Source organism: Emydura macquarii, unplaced genomic scaffold, assembly GCF_026122565.2.
Source record: "Emydura macquarii macquarii isolate MOO-44397 ecotype Brisbane River unplaced genomic scaffold, CSIRO-AGI_Emac_v2 contig_3517, whole genome shotgun sequence".
NCBI classification, from domain to species: Eukaryota; Metazoa; Chordata; order Testudines; family Chelidae; genus Emydura; species Emydura macquarii.
The window spans coordinates 853,620-876,400 of NW_027133654.1; the positions used below are offsets into that span (position 1 = coordinate 853,620).

At 38.0% G+C, this 22,781-nt stretch overlaps 1 protein-coding gene across 6 annotated transcripts in view; it reads left to right on the forward strand.

Annotated features, from left to right (window-relative positions):
* Window positions 1-22,781, forward strand: part of RGS7 (regulator of G protein signaling 7) — a 363,940-nt gene that overhangs the window by 326,930 nt on the left and 14,229 nt on the right. For 3 of the 6 annotated variants that reach the window (XM_067535826.1, XM_067535822.1, XM_067535823.1), the window contains exons 10-17: window positions 5,081-5,155; window positions 6,286-6,384; window positions 8,002-8,063; window positions 9,406-9,516; window positions 10,015-10,140; window positions 17,333-17,519; window positions 20,733-20,822; window positions 22,124-22,177. In XM_067535826.1, coding sequence (XP_067391927.1) covers window positions 5,081-5,155; window positions 6,286-6,384; window positions 8,002-8,063; window positions 9,406-9,516; window positions 10,015-10,140; window positions 17,333-17,519; window positions 20,733-20,822; window positions 22,124-22,177 — 804 coding nt within the window. Of the gene's footprint in view, window positions 1-5,080; window positions 5,156-6,285; window positions 6,385-8,001; window positions 8,064-9,405; window positions 9,517-9,677; window positions 9,760-10,014; window positions 10,141-17,332; window positions 17,520-20,732; window positions 20,823-22,123; window positions 22,178-22,781 lie in introns of those variants that run through there. The other 3 variants (XM_067535825.1, XM_067535824.1, XM_067535827.1) reach the window with 2 other exon arrangements.

Genomic DNA, 22,781 nt, shown 5'->3' on the forward strand with positions numbered 1-22,781 from the left:
TTTCTGAAGACACTGTCTATGCTTCATAGATAATGATGTTCATTTTTCCTGTGCATTTTTAGGGGAATGGAAAACACTGGTTTTATGCTAAGGTATTTCTTGGTGTCTCAAAGCATTTAAAAATTATTATTTTAAAAAGTGAATTTACATATTTCTCCTACTTGCAGTAATATATTGAGAAAAGATGACAAAGGAAGGAATATGACAGAGATCTATAAAATCATGAATGGTGTGAAGAAAAAGTATTATTTACCCTTTTTCCATAACACAAGAACTGGGATCACCCATATGAAAATTAATAGACAGCAGGTTTAAAAGAAATAAAAGTACTTCTTCACACAACACACAGTTAATCTGTGGAACTTGTTGCCAGGGGATGTTGTGAAGGCCAAAACTACAAAACTATAACTGGGTTCAAAAGAGAAAAAGATAAAGTCAGATGGAGGATAGGTCCATCAATGATTATTAACCAAGATGGTCAGGGGAGCCACCCCATGCGTTGGGTGTCCATAAGTCTCTGACTGACAGATGCTGGGACTGAACCCAAAGGATGGATCACTTGATAATTGCCCTATTCTGTTCATTCCCTTTGAAGCATCTGGCATTGGCCACTGTCAGAAGACAGGATACTGTGCGAGGTGGACCATTCATCTGACTTAGTATGGCCATTCTTATATTGGTTGAAAATATAGTAAAGAAAAGAATGATCAGACACATAGATGAACATGATTTGTTGTAAAGGGAAATCATGCCTCATCAATCTATTAGAATTCTAATATGTTAGCAAACATATGGACAAGGATGATTCAGTGCATATAATGTACTTGGACTTTCAGAAAGACTTTGACAAGGTCCCTCACTCAAGGCTCTTAAACAAAGTAAGCAGTCATACAATAAAAGGGAATGTCCTCTCAAGGATCAGTAACTGGTTAAAAACAGGTAGGCAACAAAGGGGAGGAATAATTGGCCAGTTTTCACAATGAAGAGAGGTAAATAGCTATGTCCCCTAGGGAGCTGTACTTTGACCAGTGCTGTTCAACATATTCATAAATGATCTGGAAAAAGGGGTAAACAGTGAGGTGGCAAAGTTTGCAGATAATACAAAATTACTCAAGATAGTTAGGTCCAAAGAAGATTGCAAATAGTTACGAAGGGATCTCATAAAACTGGGTGAATGGACCACAAAATGGCAGATGAAATTCAGTGTTGATAAATGCAAAGTAATGCACATTGGAAAACATGATCCCAACTATACATTCAAAGTAATGGAGTCTAAATTAGCTGGAGTCATGGTGGATATTTCTCTGAAAACATCCACTCAATGTGCAGCAGCAGTCAAAAAACCTATCAGTGTTGGGAATCATTAGCAGTAGTTCAGCTCCCTGGAAAGGACATACGGCTCCTTCCATGGTCTGACTCCAACTGGGCAGTGAGGCCCAGCTCTTATGCTTCCTGACCTGCCCCCGCACTTCTTGTGAGGAGTTAGGGGTGGGGCTATCTTCATTCAACACGGTGAACTAACTCCCTCTGTGCCAGAATGAGGCTACTCCACCACATTATAGATGCTGTTTTCTACAACCATCAGTGCATACAACAAATGTTGGAGGCTATAAGGAGTAAGGAATATGGACTATTCCTTAATGTGATGAAAACAAAATACATGAATGCTGACATGACTAACAAAATCCGGATGCAAGTAGACATCATGATTAACAGATGAGGTGTAGAGGCAGTAGATGAATTTAATTATATGGGATCATATATATCCAACCAAGAAACTTTTCCAAAGAAATTGGAAGAAGACTAAGGATGGCTCACTCAACTCTGGTCTCCCTTAAAAAAGTGTGGAAAAACCGTGCCATCTCAAAATGTACAGAGGTATGACTGGTGACAAGCCTAATTTTTTTCCAAAGCAATTTATGGTTGTAAATGATGGGGAAGTTAGTGCTTCTGGCAAGTAGAAAATTGAAGCTTTTGGAATGTGGTGCTGGTGAAGACTCTTGTATGTCTCCTGGAAAGAAAAGAAGACTAATGTGTATGTTAGAAATATTATTTGAGAGAAGCAAATCCTGATGTCATAAATCAACAGATGCAAACTTATATACTTTAGTCACATTAGGCGTGTAGATGGAAATAACCTTAAGAAAATTGTTATGGAAGGAATGGTGGAAGGTCATTGCAGTAGGGGATGACCAGTGAGAAGATGGATGGATGGTGTATGGCTGATAACTGGAAGTCAGCTGCTGTGTGCTTGAAGTTAGTAATGAATCCTGAAAGCTTCCAAAAATTCAGATATGAATTAAAATGGATTTACTTATTTACCTAGTTACTATAATTATGATACTGGCGTGTCTGGCATTCCGATCCAAAGTGTTCTTTAAACAGACTCTTATTTCCTATAAGTATTTTTATCTTTTATCTCTCTCACTTGGATATATTTGGTTAATAACAACCAGATTTTTCTTGTCCTGCTTTTATTACTTCAGAGAAAGTAAAAGAGGACCCAGTTGACTATATATTTCATAAAAGTTGTTCTGCCCAAACACAGCAATAGTCCATAATCCCATGATTTAGCTACAAAAGTGTCTAGAGCTTAATGCCTAAAAAAGAATGGACTATTCCAAATAAAGCACCTGTTTGTGCTATACTCTGCTTTTTAGCATCCAACAATTGTGCTATATTGTGAATGGTGCCACCACTGCTGAAAAAGAAAAAGTGGCTGAAACCTTTTGGTGTATTCATGTCAAATTCACAAATGGTTTCAGGTTGACCAAAACTGCATGCTTCAGGGCTAGAGCTAGGTGAATTTTTTCAGAGGAATAGTTTATATGCCAGACAATGCAGTTTTTGTCAATTAATGGATCAAATTTGTTAATGGAGTTATTCATGGGATGAATTTTATTCCTTTCCCTACTTTTTAAATATTATTTATATTTGTTATGATAGACACTGAAATTAAAATCTCTCTAGGACATAATCACTAAAAGTATCATGAAATGGTGGAGAAAAAAACCTCTTTCAAATTTTGTGTGGTGTTTACTACATGATTCCCAGATAATCTCCTTTTCTGGATGAAAACATCCTAAATGGTTGGCTGTTGAAATGTTTTGCAGTAAAGCAAGTTAGAGTAAAAAGCTTGAGTTAGGTCTGTGCAAAATTTGGGGTATGAATCCCCAAACAATGCAAAACTCACAACATTTGATGTTTTGGTACAAATCTGTGGCCCAATCACGTTCGCATAGAAGAAATTGAGAGTTTTGCCATCGATTTTAATCAGTATATGATTGGACTGGTGAAAGACAGCACAGATTTGTCTAAAGAGTCTATTGAATTTTAGTAACCTAGAATAATTTATGATTTTTTATAATCAGAAATTGGCCAAGTTTCACTTTGAACCAGAAGCTCAGAGCAGAACTTGGGGTTCAAACTAACATGAGGGAAAGGTTGAAAGTATCTTCAGTGTGCCCCAGGAATGAATGCTATTGAGTTTGACACATCTTTGATTAAAATGCCATCGTTGGCTCCCCATACCATGCCTAAATATCATAGTGTAATGCCAGCACATTCTTCTGAGAATGAAGCCTAAAAGGCTTCAGTTTTGTGTGCAAAACCTTATTTAACACAGAAAGCTGCATTTGTAATAAAATGTAAAAGCAGACCTGTAAAGGATCTAAAAAAACAAAAATTGGGTTTTGTATCCTTGTATACAAAGACGGCCATTTGCTCTATTTTTTAATTTTAGAGTCTTGTCTGATTGGAGAACTCTCTCGGGTTTCTCACATCTATTTATTCTGAGTTCTTATCCCATAACTGAGATGTTGAATGTTAAAAACCTATGGCTTTTAAGCAAATCATTTATTAGACAATTAAATACGTGTTAAATAAATTTCAACATAAAATAAGCTTCAAACAATGTAACTAAAAGTCCTTCCCCTTGTAATTGCTCAGCTTTCTCTCTTGTGATGTCATAATTTCATTGGTTCTCCATGGAGTCTTTCAAGCTAGACATGACCTGAATTTCTAAAATAAAAAAATAAATAAAAAAGAGCAGCAAAATTTAAAAGATGCTTTTGTCTATGTTTTTTGTCAAGAAAGTTCAAGTCTCCTTTATGGTTCATGAAGAAGCAAGCTCAATTTCTCCACCTTTTTCAGGCTATCTTTTAAAGAAGTGGTCCAATGGTCTTTGCTTTCTGAAGAAGTGATAGTCAAGATCATGGCCTGGTGGGTTTCATATCTGCCATGGGGCACTGTGCAGTGCACAGTTCAATGCATAGCCTGATGGGTCCACCACACTTTTCAAAGGACTGCATTGCATACAAAATCACTCATTGTTTGGAGATCCTGGCAGAACCAAGGCAGAAACGTGTTTTGCTTATGTGGTTGTAAAAGGGGTTTGTTCTCTCTACGTTATAACTTTGAGTTATAGCAACTTGTATTTAAATGTCCAATAATTGTAGGTTATAATGAATCAGATGAAAATTTTAGCTGATCCATTCCGAGCCTCAGTTTCAAATGCCTATTGCAGTGAACATTGGGTATATTTTATGTTTCTCTGTATATCATTCAGTCCTTTCAATATGGAGAAATAAAGTGAAATCTGTCTAAAGGCCACCTGAAGATCTGGCAAAAAAGCCAAAGTAGGTCTCAAAATAAACCAAACAACATTGTTCTGGAGACACTAATGATATTTTATAGTAATAAATTAAGACAGGAAATCATCTATTGGAAGTGAATTTTAGTGCAGGTTTCAACATATTATCTCCTGAATGTGTTGCTTTTGCATTATAGTGGTATCCCCATTGCTACATAAAACCAGGGTATAAACCAGCAATAGTCATGGTCCCATAAGCAGTGCTATCTCATATTTTTCCAGGGGCAACTCCACTCCAGCATCTTCAGTTTTTTAATATAGGTTGTCATCCTTAGGATAGAGGTATCCATACATCACAGTTTTAACCAGTTCTCTGGTTATTCTAGCCTTTAGTGCAGGCTTCACTGTGCAGTAACTAAATGAAATAAACATGGAGTTCAATGTCAAATTCCATTATTCCCCCCCCCCCCCCCTTTTTTTTTTTTTTAGCCTGGATGTGTAAATACTACTGAAGTGGATATAAAAAAGTCTTCAAGAATGAAAAATCCTCACAAAACAAGAAAGGTAAATACTGTGTTTGGATAGAAAGTAGTATAAAAATTAAAACAGATCTGTTTATTCTTACAAGGCTATTTAAGGGTACTGAGCACCTGCAGCTTCTGTGGTTCACTCGTAATGCAACCTTACAGGAACTTTCCAAATTTAACTGCCCTGCACAAAATATGTTGCTTGCATATGTAAATTCCATAGAAATTACAGAGAATAGGAGCCCCATGTTTTGCAGTATATAGCATATTGAATAGTGCATGTTACGTTCTAAGTATGCACATTATACATTTTTTATCAGTAGTTAAAGGGGAAAAATATAAGTGAAAATGCCCACAGAATTTTCACTTTCAGAACAAATATGCTAGAAAAAATAATAGTAGCAATGGATCTCTGGACATCCTTGAAGGTAAAAAGAAAGTCTAGTTTAGAATAAAGAAGTCACCAAATGAAACCACTGGAACTTTGGAGGAAATAGATTTAGTATTCCAAACCAATTTTACAAATTGCCCAAGACTATATAGTAGGTTGGCCCACTATCCCAGATCCAAGCAGCTCTGAATTTTCAGGTATTTCAGTTCCAGAGATGGATCCCAGTTCTGCACATTGAGCCCATCTTTAATCTAAAGTATCACTTTGTAGTTAAATTATAGTGTTGTTCCATGGTAAAGTTCTGAATCTGAAGGAAGACAGGATTTGGAGATGTCATCAACACAATTTGTTAGCATTAGTGAAAGGTCCCAGGAATTAGTCATTTATCAACAGCCTGGCACATATTTGAGAACTGTACAAATAATTCATCATAACAGTGTACCTCTCAATTTCCTGTTCTTTCCTTTCCATGCCAACCACCTCCACCTACTTTAACAGCTAATACTTGCTAAATGCAAATATATATATGGAGTCCTAGTATCCTACGCCATCATGTAATAGGGCCTTTTTTCAGAATTCTTTATTTCATTTTGCAACATAGTGTTTCAATACATGGCATATTTATAATACTTTTGAACAGTGATGTAAGGCTTGTGAAAATATAGAGGTAGCTAGCTTACTGAATGCATAATATAAAAATATATACAGTGAATGTTTGTATGCATACATAAGTACTGTTTAAAAACAAATGTCTTTCTTTCCATGCTTTTGCATAGTCTGTCTATGGATTACAAAATGACATTCGAAGTCACAGTCCTACCCACACACCAGTACCAGAAACTAAGCCACCCACAGAAGATGAATTACACCAAGAGGTTTGAAGAAAAAATATTATAAGCTTTTAAATTTAAAAGTAGATACGCTGGAAGGTAGGGATAGAATGCAGAATGATCTAGAAAAATTAGAGGATTGGACCAAAAGAAATCTGATGAGGTTCAACAAGGACAAGTGCAGAGTCCTGTACTTAGGACAGAAGAATCCCATGTAGTGCTACAGACTGGGAACCAACTGGCTAGGCAGCAGTTCTGCAGAAAAGAACCAGGGGGATACAGTGGACAAGACACTGGATATGAGTCAACAGTGTGCTCTTATTGCCAAGAAGGCTAATGGCATATTGGGCTGCCTTAGTAGGAGAATTGCCAGCAGATTGAAAGAAGTGATTATTCCCCTCTATTTGGCACTGGTGAGGCCTCATTTGCAGTATTGTGTCCAGTTTTGGGCCCCCCACTACCGAAAGGATGTGGACAAATTGGAAAGAGTCCAGCGGAGGGCAACAAAAATAATTAGGGGGCTGGAGTACATGACTTATGAGGAGAGGCTGTGGGAACTAGGCTTGTTTAATCTGCAGACGAGAAGAATGAGGGCAGATTTGACAGCAGCCTTTAACTAGCTGATAGGGGGCTGCAGGGAGGATGGAGCTAGGCTGTTCTCAATGGTAGTAGATGACAGAACAAGGAGCAATGATCTCAAGTTGCAGTGGGAGGTTGGATATTAGGAAAACGTTTTTCACTAGGAGGGTGGTGAAGCACTGGAATGGGTTACCTAGGGAGGTGGTGGAATCTCCACTCTTAGAGGTTTTTCAGATGCGTCTTGACAAAGCTGTGACTGGAATGATTTAGTTGGGTTTGGACCTGCTTTGAGCAGGGGGTTGCACTAGATGACCTCCTGAGGTCCCTTCCAACCCTAATCTTCTATGATTCTAAATAGACCATTCTGGAAAACAAAAAATTAGAATAAAAAGATACCATAGCATCAAGTATATTTATTTAGCATTTAAATGAGATTAATTAAATGTTTAGAGGAAACAAAGTTTAAGAGTATATTTCTTCTCATTGGAGAACATGGAGATTTATGCATATAACTTTCATTAACGGTAATGGAAGTAACACTTACATTTTTTAGTCTGTATTAACAGTATAAGGCTTTACCAATAATCCAGTTAGTGGGTTCTTTTTGTAATTAAATGCATCAGCCTTTTTGCAGTAACCAGTTCACTCACTTTCTCTTTCAACACTTCACCTTAAGGTTTGAGGGCATAGTTGCATCTCAGTATGTGCATGTGTAGATTTACTCACATATTGTCATTAATACTTTATTAATCTTTCCCAGAGTAATAGAAGTGGTAGAAAGTGGGTGACTAGGAACAATTAATGGGTTTCTCTGTAAAAATTAAAATGCTAATTAAATTTCTGTGGATGAACCTTTAGGGAAAATGTTATACTGGTCCATTTTTAGCTTTGTATAATCTCTTGTATTTAATAGAGAGTTCCATTTACTTTAAGAAATATGATAAAATGTCATCATAGCTCAGATGTACTTCTCCTCTGTGCCTTAGGATACATTACATTTACATCATAGCCCTAATAGAAAGTTCTGAAAATAGAGCCAACCAAGAAATTTCTCATACGATTCTTTGCCTTCATTTTTTTCAGATAAAATATTGGCAAATACAGTTAGACAGACATCGATTAAAAATGTCAAAAGTTGCAGAGAGGTAAGTATATTGTCGTATCTTCTATTTTTGAAATGGTCTAAGTAGTGTCTTGAAAATTTCTATGAGAAGGAGCCAGAGAGGAGGAGACAAGGATGTGTTATTGAAATTGACAGAAGACAGTTTTCTGATTCACTAATAAGATGTGATTTAATGCCATACCCTCAGTTCAGTGAAACAGAGAATGTTTAGAATTTAGAATAAAGCTGTGGCCCAATCATCTAACTGCCTTGTACACTAAACTCCCTGACATTGCCTACCCTCGGAAAATGGCTATCTGTTTTTCAGGACCAGTGTGGAAAAAAGGCTACAAAATTCCTAATGTAGATATAACCCATATGTTCCTCTCTCTGCCCTATCCACAGAGGCCATGTCTATTACAACTCCAAAGTACAGAGGCTAGCTCTTTACCTTTCACTAGAACACCTCTTATTTTCAGCTCTGGAAGCCCCTTGTTCAATTCATGATATTGGCCAAATTGCTGGCTGTCTCACAAACTCCTATTGAAGTTCTCTGGTACAACAGCTGCTGGTGTTAATTTTTTGTGGGCCTGCAAGGCATTTTTGCACCAGGAACATTGTACTAAGCACACTCCTTAGAATTAAAAAGAAATATTGACTCCATGTCCATCCGTTCTTCCCCATCCCCACCAACATAATACATCAACATAATACAATACCTGTATGCTCTCACTCCACTCTTTATTAATATGAATGAACATCACAGTTTCTTTAAGCAGAATAACTATATCTCCTAGAAAGCCAGGCATATCCTTATTTCCAGAACTGATGCCTCTTTTACAGAAACCATGTGTTGCCCTGTGTTTTTTTAACCACCTGTCGACTGGCCACCTGAATGAGCCACTGCACAGCTGAGCTGATGATCAGGCAGCAGGCTGATTGACAGCACCTATGCAGCTCAGGGACCTATCCCCAGATCTGTTGTATAATAATGTTGTCACCTTGCCTCCATCAAGCCTCCCAGTGAGCTCCCCTCCTAAGCCAGGGTCAGATCTGCCTATTTAGTTTTTTTATATCAGGTTGTGTCTGTGCTTTATTTCAATCTCTTTGCACCCCAGTTGCCTCATTTTAATAATACCTGATTCATGGGATGCATTCATTAATGCCAGTGGAAACACTTGAGATTCTTGAATGAAATTTCATGCAGAAATGTTTAGTAGTATTAGTAATGCTTGCTGTTTATTTTATTTCAGCCCATGGTAAGCTAGGATGCACTATCCCACCACCATCTGCAGACATCCATAGTTTACTTTAAAAAAAAAACAACAGGTTCCAGATCATAAAGCTTATTAACATGACAATGTTTGATGGTTCTGTTTTTCTAGTCTGTTAGCCTACACAGAGCAGTATGTGGAATATGATCCATTTCTTGTGTCACCTGACCCCTCTAACCCTTGGATATCAGATGACACTACTTTCTGGGAATTAGAGGCCAGGTATGTTATTTCTTTTTTCTTTTCAGATAAATAGTGCAAGTGTTAATAATTGCAGTCTTTGCTTGAAATGGCAGATTTCAACTATCGGTACTGCAGCACAGTACTTAGGCAGATAGGAAACGAGATTACCATGCGTACCCATTTGCTCTTGGTCTTTTCAGCTGTCCAGTTTCACGTTATTTTGGATGGATTCATATACCTGCATGAAAAACCACAGTCTCCACAATAACCAATATCCAGGATTCCACTAGGGAAGGGGAGCGAGGAGAGCTCCATTTTAGATGAATGCGCACAAACACACACACTCGTATGCTATGTTGATTAAGCATTGACTGTGTACTTTGCACTGACTATTAAATCTTGGTATAACACTATACAAGCACAAGTGACTTGGAAGGTGAGAAATCTGTAGCCGAACTTTAGGAATTCACATAATTAATTATGCATACAACACTGAAGTGCTAGTTTAGTCTGTGACTACTTTTTTCCCACCCTCAGCAAAGAGCCAGGGCAGCAGAGGGTAAAGCGATGGGGCTTTGGCATGGATGAAGCATTGAAGGATCCAGTGGGAAGAGAGCAGTTTCTCAAGTTCCTGGAGTCAGAGTTCAGCTCAGAAAATTTAAGGTGAAGCTGAAGTGTTTTGTGTGTCTGTTGCCATTCTTTATTTATTTTCTTCATTATATTTCAGATATATTCCCATTTCTTCTCCTTAAGGGGCCAATCCTACAAGGTGCCACATGCCCTCACTTTCCAATTACTTTGAGTATTAGTGGTGCTCGGACCATCATCAACAAAAATGTAAATAGTCGGCATCCCTAAAGATAGTATTCTGGTCATGCCCAGCTTCCAGTGGGTTCCTTTCTCAAATCATCATATCACATGTCTCAGAAGCACTGATCCATCACAGGCCATTTGGTAACTTTTAATACATGTAGCATTATAAAGACAATAAACTTACAGTGGGAAATTTTCAAACACCTAAGGGATTTAGGAACAAAAATCCTATGAACTTTTCCCCTAAATAGGTGCTTTTGAAAATCTCTCCCACAGTGGTTAAAAAGAACAATAAAATGCTCTTAACTCTTAGTGCGGGTTAAACGTGTTAAGACTGATATGACTTGCTCCTGTCATGCAAGTTTTTTGAAAGCTTGTAAATCACCAAGAAAATTCTCTTCAGGAATTGCTTAATAAAGGTGCAGTGTGCGCGTGTGTATGCATAAGACCACTTTTCAAATCTAAATTTGTCTACTTTAAAACAGGACTTTTAAAAAAAAGATCAGAAAAGGCCTATTTCTCCATATAGAATTATAGCTGGGCAACTGGGCAAAAGCCTTTTTTTGTTGCTGCATTTCCAGTGAAGTCATATTAAAGTTATATGCACGTGAAAAGGACAAACAATGGATATTGATTTTTGCTCTTCTATGGCCAAAAAAATTGAATTTTGCTTCTTAAAAGTATGTACATCAAAAAACCCATCACCATACTAAGTTCTTGTTCATTCACCCACACGTCACTTTCCATTGCCCAGCCGTGAGTCCCTTAAAAATGGAATTCACCAGATACCTAAGCATTAGAGATACCCTGATCCTGTGTAAGAGCCCTGTTTTGAAATATGCCAAGCACCCCCAGTTTCTAGTGATGAGTGTACATAGCACTGAAGTTATTCCAAACTTACACTGGAGTAATTGGGAGCAGATTGTTCCATGTTATTGGGCATTTTTTTACCATACTGTATTTAACATATTCAAAGTTTGGAGTTCTGCAGTATTAAGTCTCGATTTAATGTGTTAATACAGGAAAACCCTTATCTAGACAAGTTAGAGAACAAGTTTGGATCAAAAATACAAATGAAAGATTCCAGCCCTTATCCTGCCCCAGCTGTTGTTTTGCATTGATTTCAGTGGGAATAATATCTGGGCTGATGTGTATGTTAAATAACATGTTACTTGTAGGTGGCAATTTCTGAATTAAAAAAGCTCAGTGATAATTAAAGGGCAAACCTTTCATCAGCATGGTACAAAGGAATGGGATGCTATTTTTCTTTATTTAAAAAAAGTTGCCAGTAATTCCTTATTCAAAGCAGCTGTTCAAACATGAACCTGTTCAACCTAGCATATGCTATGTTTTCTACACTTTTCTATGACTAATTTGTCTTGCTGCCAACCAGACTGTTACTACATAATCCCAGGCTCTTTCCTCTAATCCTATTTACAACACTAACCACAGGCAAACTGCAAGTGACTGATCCAGCAAAATACACAAGGGGAATTTGTTTGGGGCTAATTTCTCAGTACGCTATCTACCATTAGATCTATCTATCTAGGTTCCTATATTGGCGTAATAAAGCATAATATCTGAGCGGTGATGAGTGTCAACTAAAAGGCTATACCTGTGACGTGTTAGAGAGAACTCATTTTAACATCTCATATGCATGAGATTCAAAATGTCACCAACTACAGTGATATAAATAAAATGCACTTCGGAGACAGTAATTCCATGCATAACGAGGCACAATATACCAGCTGATGCACAATAGAACACCTAAAAGTGTCAGCCTCTTCCCGAATGCTATCGCAACTCAGTTTTGACTTCTTAAATTTAAGAGCACCTGCCTGCTTACACAACTATTAACCACATACTGATAAAATTAATGGTTTGGGGGATTTGACAACCTCTTTTTAATTCTGTGGCAAGGGGATTTGCTTCCATCAACAGCTCTTCAGCTTAGTAACATGACTAACATAACTTCACGTCCGTGTTTATCAGGTGTCATCCCTTTGCAGATTTGACCATGACTGAATTTAAAACAAGTACCATCAAAACTGGAGGGGTAGCAAACAGATGGGTCTACAGAACTGCGAAATCTCCTGTAGAAAATACAGCAGTGGGCTTCAGGCAGTGAGGAAACTTTCAGCACTAATAAATGTGAAGCCCTGTACCCTGATCAATGGAAGAAATGGCAGAGATACAAAAGGATGTAATCAAGGAACCACACTCTTGTGCTTTGGTTCCCTATCTGTAAATTGGGGGCAGTATTATTTCCTTATCTCCCAGGAATGTTGTGACAATAAATAATGAAAGACTGTGAGGTGCTCAGATACTACAGTAATGGACGTGGTCATATAAGTACCATAAATAGATAAAACATAATGCTGTGTTTACGTTATCTGAATGAATATATACATAGATCATAGTTAAATCATACCATAATAAAATGCTTTGATTGGTGGAAGAGGGAATGATACAGGAGATAGGCATATCGGGTTTGACTGATTTTTCCCATTTGGCCTCACCATGTTCTTATTGCTATTTATATTAAGCATCATTGTAGATTATTTTTAAATGTTTTTATGTATTTCCGTGTATTTTTCTGAAATGTCAGGGGTGGCTACTTCTGCAGTCAACAGGCCATGGAGATCAGTTACTGGCCTTGATTTTGTTGCGAGGTATAACAGGCAGAGCTGGTAGCGACCTACAGTTAAGCTTGTCTATTAACCCCTGCTTTCAATTGCTAATAAAGGGGCCAAAATTTAACCCCTCAGACTAAAATTTTCCATGCTTGCTCTCTGCCTCGGACTGAATTTTTGGAATATTTCAGCCATTTTGTAGAATAAGACTAGGGACTAATAGCTAGTTTTACCAGTGTTAACATTTTTTCCAACCATTTCCTTGAAGAGCTTTTAGTCTTTGGAGCAAGACTTGGTATTTGGAAAGGGGGTGGTCATAGGGGTCAGAGAGAGGACTTTGTCCTGATGAAAATCCACCCTAATGTGACAAGAGTTACAGACCTCTGAAATCCCAGATGCACGTGTTCAGTGGAGCTTGTTACAAGCTTGCTGCTAAAACCTCTAAAGGTCCCAGCCAGCTCCATAGAGCTCCCTAGATGCCAACTGCTCTGAGTATGTTCAGTCCTGCAGAGCTCCCTACATGATGGGAGTCCCTTGACTCCCATGTTCTCTTGTGTTTAAGATGATGTTAAGGATGTTCTCTTTTGTTTAAGGCAATGCACAGGGACGCTGGAAGTCTGGGTTCCAACCCTAGCTCTGCTGTTAACTTCTTGTGTGATAGCTGGCAAAATTAATGCTCACCCACAAGGCAGTAGCCTTAATGCTTGCATTTCCTAAATTCTGAGTGCTTGACTGTTTGGTGGGAAGAGGGTATACATTTGTTCGAAAGCTCAGTAAGCAGATTAAAATGTAAAATTGTGTGTCTACAGTGAAGAAATCTCCCTAGACATAGCATATTGCAGAACTCAGCACATTTTCTTTTTTCATTTTAAAAGAGGTTTCTACAATTACAGTCTCACAGTTTCTGTAGGGTTTTTGGAATAGTAATGTCAGAAATGTAAAATAAAAATTAACCTACCAGTGAGGAGCTTGTGCTCACCTTGATGAAAGATGTGTCTGGATTGCCTGTCTTTTTCATGCTAGATGCTACATGTTCTTCCAAAGTAGTTCACTTTATTTCCCAATTTATTCCACCACTGCCTGTACCATAGTGTAAGGCAATGGTTTACTTGCAAAATAGCATCTTGGGTTTATTTGTTCTAGGATAGATCCTTCCAGATGTCTGAGTCAGGTTAATTGAAAATGGCTGTGTTTACAAACTCATCTCTCCCTTTCATTTCTCTGTTATTTACCTACCTTCTGTACACATGAATTATCAGCCATCCCAGCAGGTGCATTGGATGGGGGCTAGCACTGCAGGACATACCATTTTAAATACAAATATCAAAAACAAAAACAAACCCAAACTTAACAGAATAATTTACTGAGTCAACTGAATTAGAGTCTGTGTGCTATGCAGTTGTTAAGCTTGGGTAACAAGAACACTGTTCTAGGTGTATTTCAAATTTACAGACCAAATACAGTAAACCAATCAGATTTGGAGAGAAGGAGGTCCTGTAGTTAGGGTACTAACCTAGGACTTCAGGGACTTGAGTTTTAACCTTCTATTCTGCCACAGACTCAGTGTGATCTTGGGCAAATCACTAACCACCAGATCCTCAAAACAACTTAGGTGCCTAAATATCTTTTGAGAATCTAAAGATTAGTCTTCCTGTACATCAGATCTCCATCTGTAAAGTGGGGATAATAGCACTCCCTTGCACCATAGGGGTGTTGTGAAGGTAAATACTTTAAAAGATTGTGAGGTTCTCAATGTGGCTGCTTCTGTGTCCTGGAGCTCCAGCAGCCTCTCAGCAAGAGTCTTCAATAAACATCTGCTCTGATCAGTGGCCAGCCCAGACTGAGATGAGTTGCTCCCTTTTGTACTCTGGTCCCTGTTGGAGCATGCCTAGCAGGGGTGTCAGGGTGTAGCTTCCTCAGCCCACAGCGTGTGGTTAACCCCTGCTGAACTAGTGCAGGGTAAGTACACAGAAGTGAAGAGCTGTCTTGTAAGGTCCTCTATTTCTTTGCTTTGCTTTGTTGTCTTTGTGCAGCAGCCCTACTAGACCTGAGTGTTGTATGCAATGTTATTTCTGGGTAAAACACAATAATCCCTCAATGCCAAGTGGAAACATGGCTTGGTCTTGCAATGTAGACAGGACAATACCATGTTTTAACCTTATTCCCAAATTATGCTCTCATCATGTAAAGTCCAAGCCAGATCACGGTCCATATGCAGTTGAGTTCCAGCTTGTCTATGCTTTTAGACCAACTGTGTTGAAACCATATGTTGTATCTGGCTTCCTCGACATAGCAGAAATCACATTACAGATGTGTCCTTGATCCTGTCCTCTCTGAGTATAAAACTGTGCAAGTTTACTGCACCATGTTTAAGCCTAGCTGTTGCTAGCAGGGTTCCCAGAGCAGGGCCTTTTTTGTTAACTATGTTGTACCGTCTGTAGACAACAAAAAAGTGATTATAGTACAGTGATCAAGATAACCAAGCTAATATCCTAATAGCAACAACTGTATAAACGTGATTCCAGCTAGCACAGTTTTGATCACATTCGGTCAAGGCCTTTCTAGTGATCCTTTATTGAGGGAGAAAATATACCATGGTCCTGCACATAACCTTACATAGCCTCTAAAATGTGCATGCTCTGTAATAATATAACAAGAAGTTAGATTGGTCACTACTATTTACAGTTGCTCATAATACCAGGTCAATGGGACAGTCAAGGAAACTGAAAGGGGGCAAATTTAAAGCTGATAAAAGGAAATACCTTTTCAGACAATGTGCAAATAGGGTGCAGAGTTCACAGCCACAAAATACAGCTGAGGTTAAGTGCTTAGCCGGATTCAAAAGAAGATTAGACCTTTATATAGATAACAAGAAATTTGGCCTAGTGAATGGGGGAGAGCAGTAGACATGATATGTCTTCATTTTAGTAAGACTTTTGACAGAATCTCACATGACATTCTCAGAAGCAAACTAGGGAAATGCGGTCTAGATGAAATTAATATAAGGTGGGTGCAAAATTTGTTGGAAGACTGTACTCAAAGACTAGTCATCAATGGTTTGCTGTTAAGCTGGGAGGACATATCTAGTGGGGTCCCACAATGGTCTGTTCTGGGTCCAGTACCATTCAATATTTTCATTAATAACTTGGAAAATGGAGTAGAAAGTGTGTTTATAAAATTCACAGATGACACCAAGCTGGTAGGGGTTGCGAGCAATTTGGAGGACAGGATTAGAATTCAAAAGGACATTGACAAATGGGACAATTGGTTTGAAATCAACAAGATGAAATTCAATACCAACAAGTGCAAAGTACTACCCTTAGGAAGGAACACTCAAATGCACAACTATAAAATGGCTAGGTAGTGCTTCTGAAAAGGATCTGGGGGTTATATGGATCACAGATTGAACATGAGCCAACAACATAATGCAGTTGTGAGAAAGGCTAATATGTTGGGGTGTATTAGCAGGAGTTTAAGACATGGGCAATAATTATCCTGCTCTACTCAGCACAGGTGGGGCCTCAGCTCAAGTACTGTGTCCAATTCTGGGTGCCACGCTTTAAGAAAGATATGGAAAAATTGGGTGAGTCCAGAGGAGACGAACAAAAATGATAAAGAGTTTAAAAAAACCTGACCCATCAAGAAAGTTTAAACAACTGGACATGTTTAGTCTTGAGAAACGAAGAGTTAGGGGGGACCTAGTAACAGTTTTCAAATATGTTAATGGCTGTTATAAAGAGGAAAATGATCAATTATTCTCCATGCCCACTGAAGGTAGGCCAAAAAGTAATGGGATTAATCTGCAGCCAGGGAGATTTAGTTTAGGTATTCAGAAAAATGTTCTAAACATAAGGACAGTTAAACTCTGGAAAAGGCTTCCAAGGCAGCTTGTGGAATCACCTGTTTCTGGAAGTTTTAAGAACAGGTTGGACAAACACCTCTCATGGATGGTCTAGGTATACTTGCTCCTGCCTCAGCACAGGGGGCTGGACTAGATGACTTCTTGAGATCCCTTCTAGCCCTTCATTTCTATGGTTCTATAAAACCTTATGCTTCAGGGCAACCTCTGTCTGATGGGGGTTATGTAGAAATTTCCCTGTGGGCAGATTACCATATAGGATTTCTTGCACCTTCCCATGATACTGGCCACTGTTAAATGTAGGTTACTGCACTAGATAGACCACCAGTCGGAGCCAGTATGGCATTTCCTTTACAGAAACTGGATAATCCTAACATAAAATTCATGGCTACAACTTTGCTCATTGTTATGTATTGTTTTTGTGAAGTCTTTAAAGCAGTTTTTATATTATTACAAACTATACTAAAGAGAGGAGGCCATGACAGACTGGTTAAACCAGAACCTAGGAAAGAAATTAACCTTAGATTCAAGTTGCCATATTTTGCTATAGGTTCTGGTTAGCAGTTGAGGATTTGAAGAAAAGACCTAATCGTGATGTACCTGCTCGAGTCCAGGAAATCTGGCAGGAGTTTCTTGCTCCAGGAGCTCCCAGTGCCATCAATCTTGATTCAAAAAGTTATGACAAAACCACGCAGAATGTGAAGGAACCAGGAAGATACACATTTGAAGATGCTCAGGTCAGTATATGATCTTCATCCAGGCACCTCCGAGGTATAATACTGGCCATTGGGAAGCACACTCTTACAAACGGAAATATTTCGTAAAGAAATTATAGTGTTCACTTTTCTAAAAATATCAGTATCAGTTCAGTACTGGGTGAAACTCATTCCTTCAATTAAGGCCTATACATCAGTTAAGTGTCACATGAACCACAATTCTGATCACTGCAGTGGTGGGAAGGCTTCAAGCTGGCCCTCTGCAGATGTGTGAATTTTGCCTGCTTAGCAAGGGTTGTAGTGCAATATAGGCACAATGAAGCTAACTTTCTTCAGATACCAGTTTTCTTAATCCTTTTGCTCAGCTGCATTAAAAATGCTCCATAAAATCAAATGCATTTCTGAATCTTGACCTCTGGACAGTGTATTTCATAAACCTCACTGTACAAGTAACATCCACTGAACAGCATGGCAGGCTTCTAGGAACTGTTCTTCAAAGAGTGATATTCTAAGAATGAAGGACAGTTTGAGTATGACTTCCCAAGGTTTTTTCCCCTCCCTTTTACATTTTGCAGGTTGATTTAACAAAGAAATATAGTACCACACACATAACAAACAGATAATTCCAGTCCAAGTGGCCTTTGTTTTAGATTAAGAATAGCAAACAGCAAAATTGCCAAGAGAGAGCACACAATATGTCTCCTCTGTGATAGGCTGCATTAAACTGAAAACACAGTGGTTGTCTGCCACTTTTGAGCCCTTATGGATTTAATGATACAGTACACAGAAAACAAAGACATGAATTATATAGTTAAACATTTCAGAAATACAGAAGCTCTAAAAGAAAAGAGATGTTTAAACTGTAATCTGTAAAGAAAGCAAGCTTCCTTTGCCATTATTCTAGGTTTGGAAAATGGATATGAAAGCTCAACACTCCTTTACTTTCTTCCTAGACTCTTTCTATTTCTGTATGGTCTGGAGTATTCAGTCTCCGTGCAAAGGGGCTCTTTTCTTCCAGAACTCCCTCCTTTGATCTGCTTCAGCATAATTTAAGTCTAGCAGTGAACATTTCTCAGAGCAAGCAGCATAGGACTCAACTGTCCTGCCGTGAACATTATGATCTTTACCCATTTTTCTAAAGTGGGAAGACTTTTTCAGTAGAGGAACCATGCTTTTGAAATTTGCTGATCGTTTATGGTGTGCCCGGTTTTGAATTGAACAGCCTCCAGGGCATCAGACAAGTAACCTTATTTTTGTTTAAAATACAGCTCTACTCTGTAAAGTGACTCACTAAAAATGGAGTAATGGGGTTTCATATTTGTCTCTTGCTGAGTCCAGATAAAATCTGTTCAATTTACAAGTAAAATAAATGCTTTTTTTTTTTTTTTTAACTCTAGCTTTGCCAGCTTGACCTGGAATCTGAGAATGAACCTTGGTTCTTTACTTTTTGTGCATTGATATCAGTAATAAGGTTCTGCAGGTGAAGTTATTCTCTCTGCAACACTTCTGCATGGCTGCTGTTTGCAGTGTGGGTTGCCCAAATTTAATTGGCTGGATGTTGTTAATCAATTCTGTTGATAATGTAGACAAAGGAATAGAATCCTCTTCATTCTCTCTCAGCTGCGTTAGCTGTGCTAACAGTAATAAAATGGTGCAAGACTCACCAAAGGGGCCAGAGCTAACTCTGAATGCATGAAGGTAGCATCTTTGTTGGGTCAGAAGGTGTTGTTTTTACCTGATCATTTTTCAGAGTTTATAAATGCCTTAGATTATCAAAACTGAAAGAACTTTGAAAATGTGATCGACTTCTACCCTACATTTTGTCTCCTTTTTATTTACTTTCTCTATTCACCTTCTTTGCACTGCATGAAGTGTGGGAAGTTTCACTTTCAGGTTCATTCACTAGATTAGTGCCGTTGTGCCAGGATTTCCCTAGACTGCAAGGGAGGGTTTAAATTATTTTATAAACTGGTTTGATTGAACACTCACAAATATATATTTCTATCCAGATTGGCTTTTGTCAACCCTCCCACCCCAATAGGACAAAAACAAATGATGAATCGTGAACTTAGACTACTTTGCATTTTAGCCCTTTAGGTTTTTGAGCATTGCTTGTGAATTTGATTTCTGAGTATTCTCTCTCTCTGTAGCAGAGGCAGTTCAACACAATCTGCTGCCCTAGGCACACTTGAGTATGCTGCTCCCTGTGCCACTCAGGTTTGACTCAGCCTCCCCTCTGTCATGACTGATGGGTGGCTAGGCCAAATCTGCCACCCTTGGAAGCTGCCTTGATTGCATATCTAGAGTGGTCTCTGCTCTGTAGAGTTTTGTAAACTTTTCAGGGCAGGATTCACATGACTTCATATGCATCTGAACAGTACCTTGTGACCCAGTTCATGGGTGTGATCTTGACTGGGATCTCAGGGCACTACTGTATATAAATATTCCAAGATAACTACATTAAACTGGATTTATGGCTGAGTACATATCAGTAATTAAAGGGCACAAATATTACAGGGATATTGCAATTATCTCAACACCAGATCTAGGAAACAGAGTGTTAAGGTTAAATTTAAAAGAAATCCCAACGTGTTACGGTATGGAAATGGACAGTTAAGGCACTCAAAGAACTTTAATTTTGCCTAGTAGTGAGGTGATTCAGTTACAATCAGTGCATAATAGTGTTTGTAATCCCAGATTAGATTAAATCGATTAGATTCAATTTAAAGACAAATTTGATTTTCTCCCCCTCCAAGTGTAACCAATGCACTAAATTTCAGTAAATGTAACTGTACTAGAAGTTTGCATTATTCTGCTAGTAAGGTAATTTGGGGCAAAAAATGATCTTATACAGAGTGTTATATTTGTTGAAGGATCTATTTTAAAATTAAATTTAACTCAAGTTAATTCACAGATGCACTGATATAAATTCTCAGAAAATTCATTCTGTATTAAGAATGAGTGCTGTAATTTAGGGGAAGATATGCTGTATTCTTCACACATGATAAAGTGGTGGAATCTGCTTTACAAACAAAAGTCAACTCAGCCTTAACTCTAGAATTGCAACCAGTGCTCCTTCCATAAAAATATACTAATAATAATCTTAATATTTCTCAATAATGGCATTAAATAAATAATCTAAATTATCTCTCTTTTTATCTTAGTCCACTGCATCTTTTTTCAAAACATCAATTCAAATGATCAATTTTTAAAATGTATTTCTTTTCTTTTTAGGAGCATATTTACAAACTGATGAAAAGTGATTCTTATCCTCGTTTTATACGATCCAGTGCCTACCAGGAGCTGCTACAGGCCAAGAAAAAGGTATTGGTTCATCTTGTCTTTTTGTTGCCACTGTGCTCAGTGGTGGTTATGTTTGCTACAATCCATGGACTTTTCTCCCCTGTGCAAGTGCAGCTGAATATCTGGTAGGTGACCAGGTTGGCTTATTTGGAGGGTCACGTACATACAGTAGTTCAATATATGTATCCTGCATGTGTGTATGCTTTAATAAGTTAAATTAGCAAAACCTATTTTTATTGTTACATCCCACATTGTAGCACTCTTTCTGTTACCAAGCAACTTAAACTGAAAAGAAGTTTACAAATAGGTAAAATAAAATAAAATACGTGCAGTATAGTTTTTTAAATTTGCTAATATACTAATTCGCCTTTTCTTTATTTTTCTTTACAAAGCTTACTAATTTGTTTAAAATTGATCTCATTGAATCACTTCTGATTTCATTTTTTTTAAAAAGTATCTTAGGAGTTCTGTTTATCTCCCTGTTATTATATGTCTAGTTTTTATCAGTTTAGGAATCTATTATGAAAGTGAGATCATGTTACACTCATGCAGACAAAAAATCTTACAATGGTACATGCTGCTTGCTTTTTAAGGTCCAGATTATGCAATGGGCTCTGCACAGACAACTCCTCACTGTATGGAGAAGCATGCATGATTGGCGTGAAAGTGCTGAGTGCAAGGAACTTCTAAAACACTTTATGATGCAAAAATCTGTAATGAAATTGTTGTTTGTTATTAGATGGCCTGATTCTGCAACCACCCTGAACTCTGAAATCCTCTTGCAATCAGTTGGGAACATTGTGCCTGCAAAATCAGACACGTTATCCTATGTAGAAGTAGTAATAAGCTAGTTATGATCTACATAATACTAAACTGTGCATATTATGGCAACCTAAAAATTATATGGAAGTACTGAATGTTTTTTTTCAAATGTTGGTTTCTGAACGTCCAATATGGAGGAATGTTTAAAGTGCCAGAGAGCTGCTACTGTGTATGCAAAGTCCTTAAGTTTTGCAAATGCCAGTTCATTAACAAAAGAAATGCTCTGCGTTATTTTATTTTCAGTTTTTCTTTTTAATCAAACCAGTTTGATCCAACTGAGAAGTGCTTTTTTATCAAATATTATAACTGCTTTGCCCATCCATTGTTGTTATATAACAGGCATTCATTAGCAGCTTCATACCTACTTTTGCTTCTTGATTTGTACACAAGCTTTGTTTTGCAATCCATCGTTTCATCATTCCTTTTTTTCTGCTCTATTTGTTTCTTGCTCTTCTTCTTTTCCCCCCCTTTTCTTTTCTTTTTCCTTTTTTTAATTTAAGTTGGAAAACACACTGGATCGTCGAACATCTTTTGAGAAATTCACACGCAATGTGGTAAGTTCGTTACCTTGGCAAATTAATAAGCCTGATCGATGAAACATCATTCTCCCCCCACCACCTAATTCCCTCACCTTTTCTCCTTCTTATGACAGCAGATAAAGTTTTGCATTCATGCAAGTTTACAACTTTACATAGAAATGACAGCTTTGTACTAGGCTTTCATTACAGTCCATGCTGTTTGCATTAAGGAACATGAAAAACACCCTAGAAAATGGAGTTAACTTATTCTTCATTTTTTTATTAAACTAAATGAACATCTGGAAACCTGCTTGATGCTGTTCCTTTACCTAGTGCATCATAAGAATGGATATGCAGAGTCAGACCAATGGTCCATCTAGCCCAGTATCCTGTCTGAGAGTGGCCAGTGCCAGATGATTTAGAGGGAATGAACAGAACAGGGCAATTATCAACTGATCCTATCATCCAGCCCCAGCTTCTGGGAGTCGGAGGTTTAGGGACACCCAGAACAATGAGTTGCATCCCTGACCATCTTGGCTAATAGCCATTGATGGAACTATCCTCCATGAACTTATCTAATTTTTTTTTAATCCAGTTATAGTTTTGGCCTTCACAATATCCCCTGGGGCAATGAGTTCCC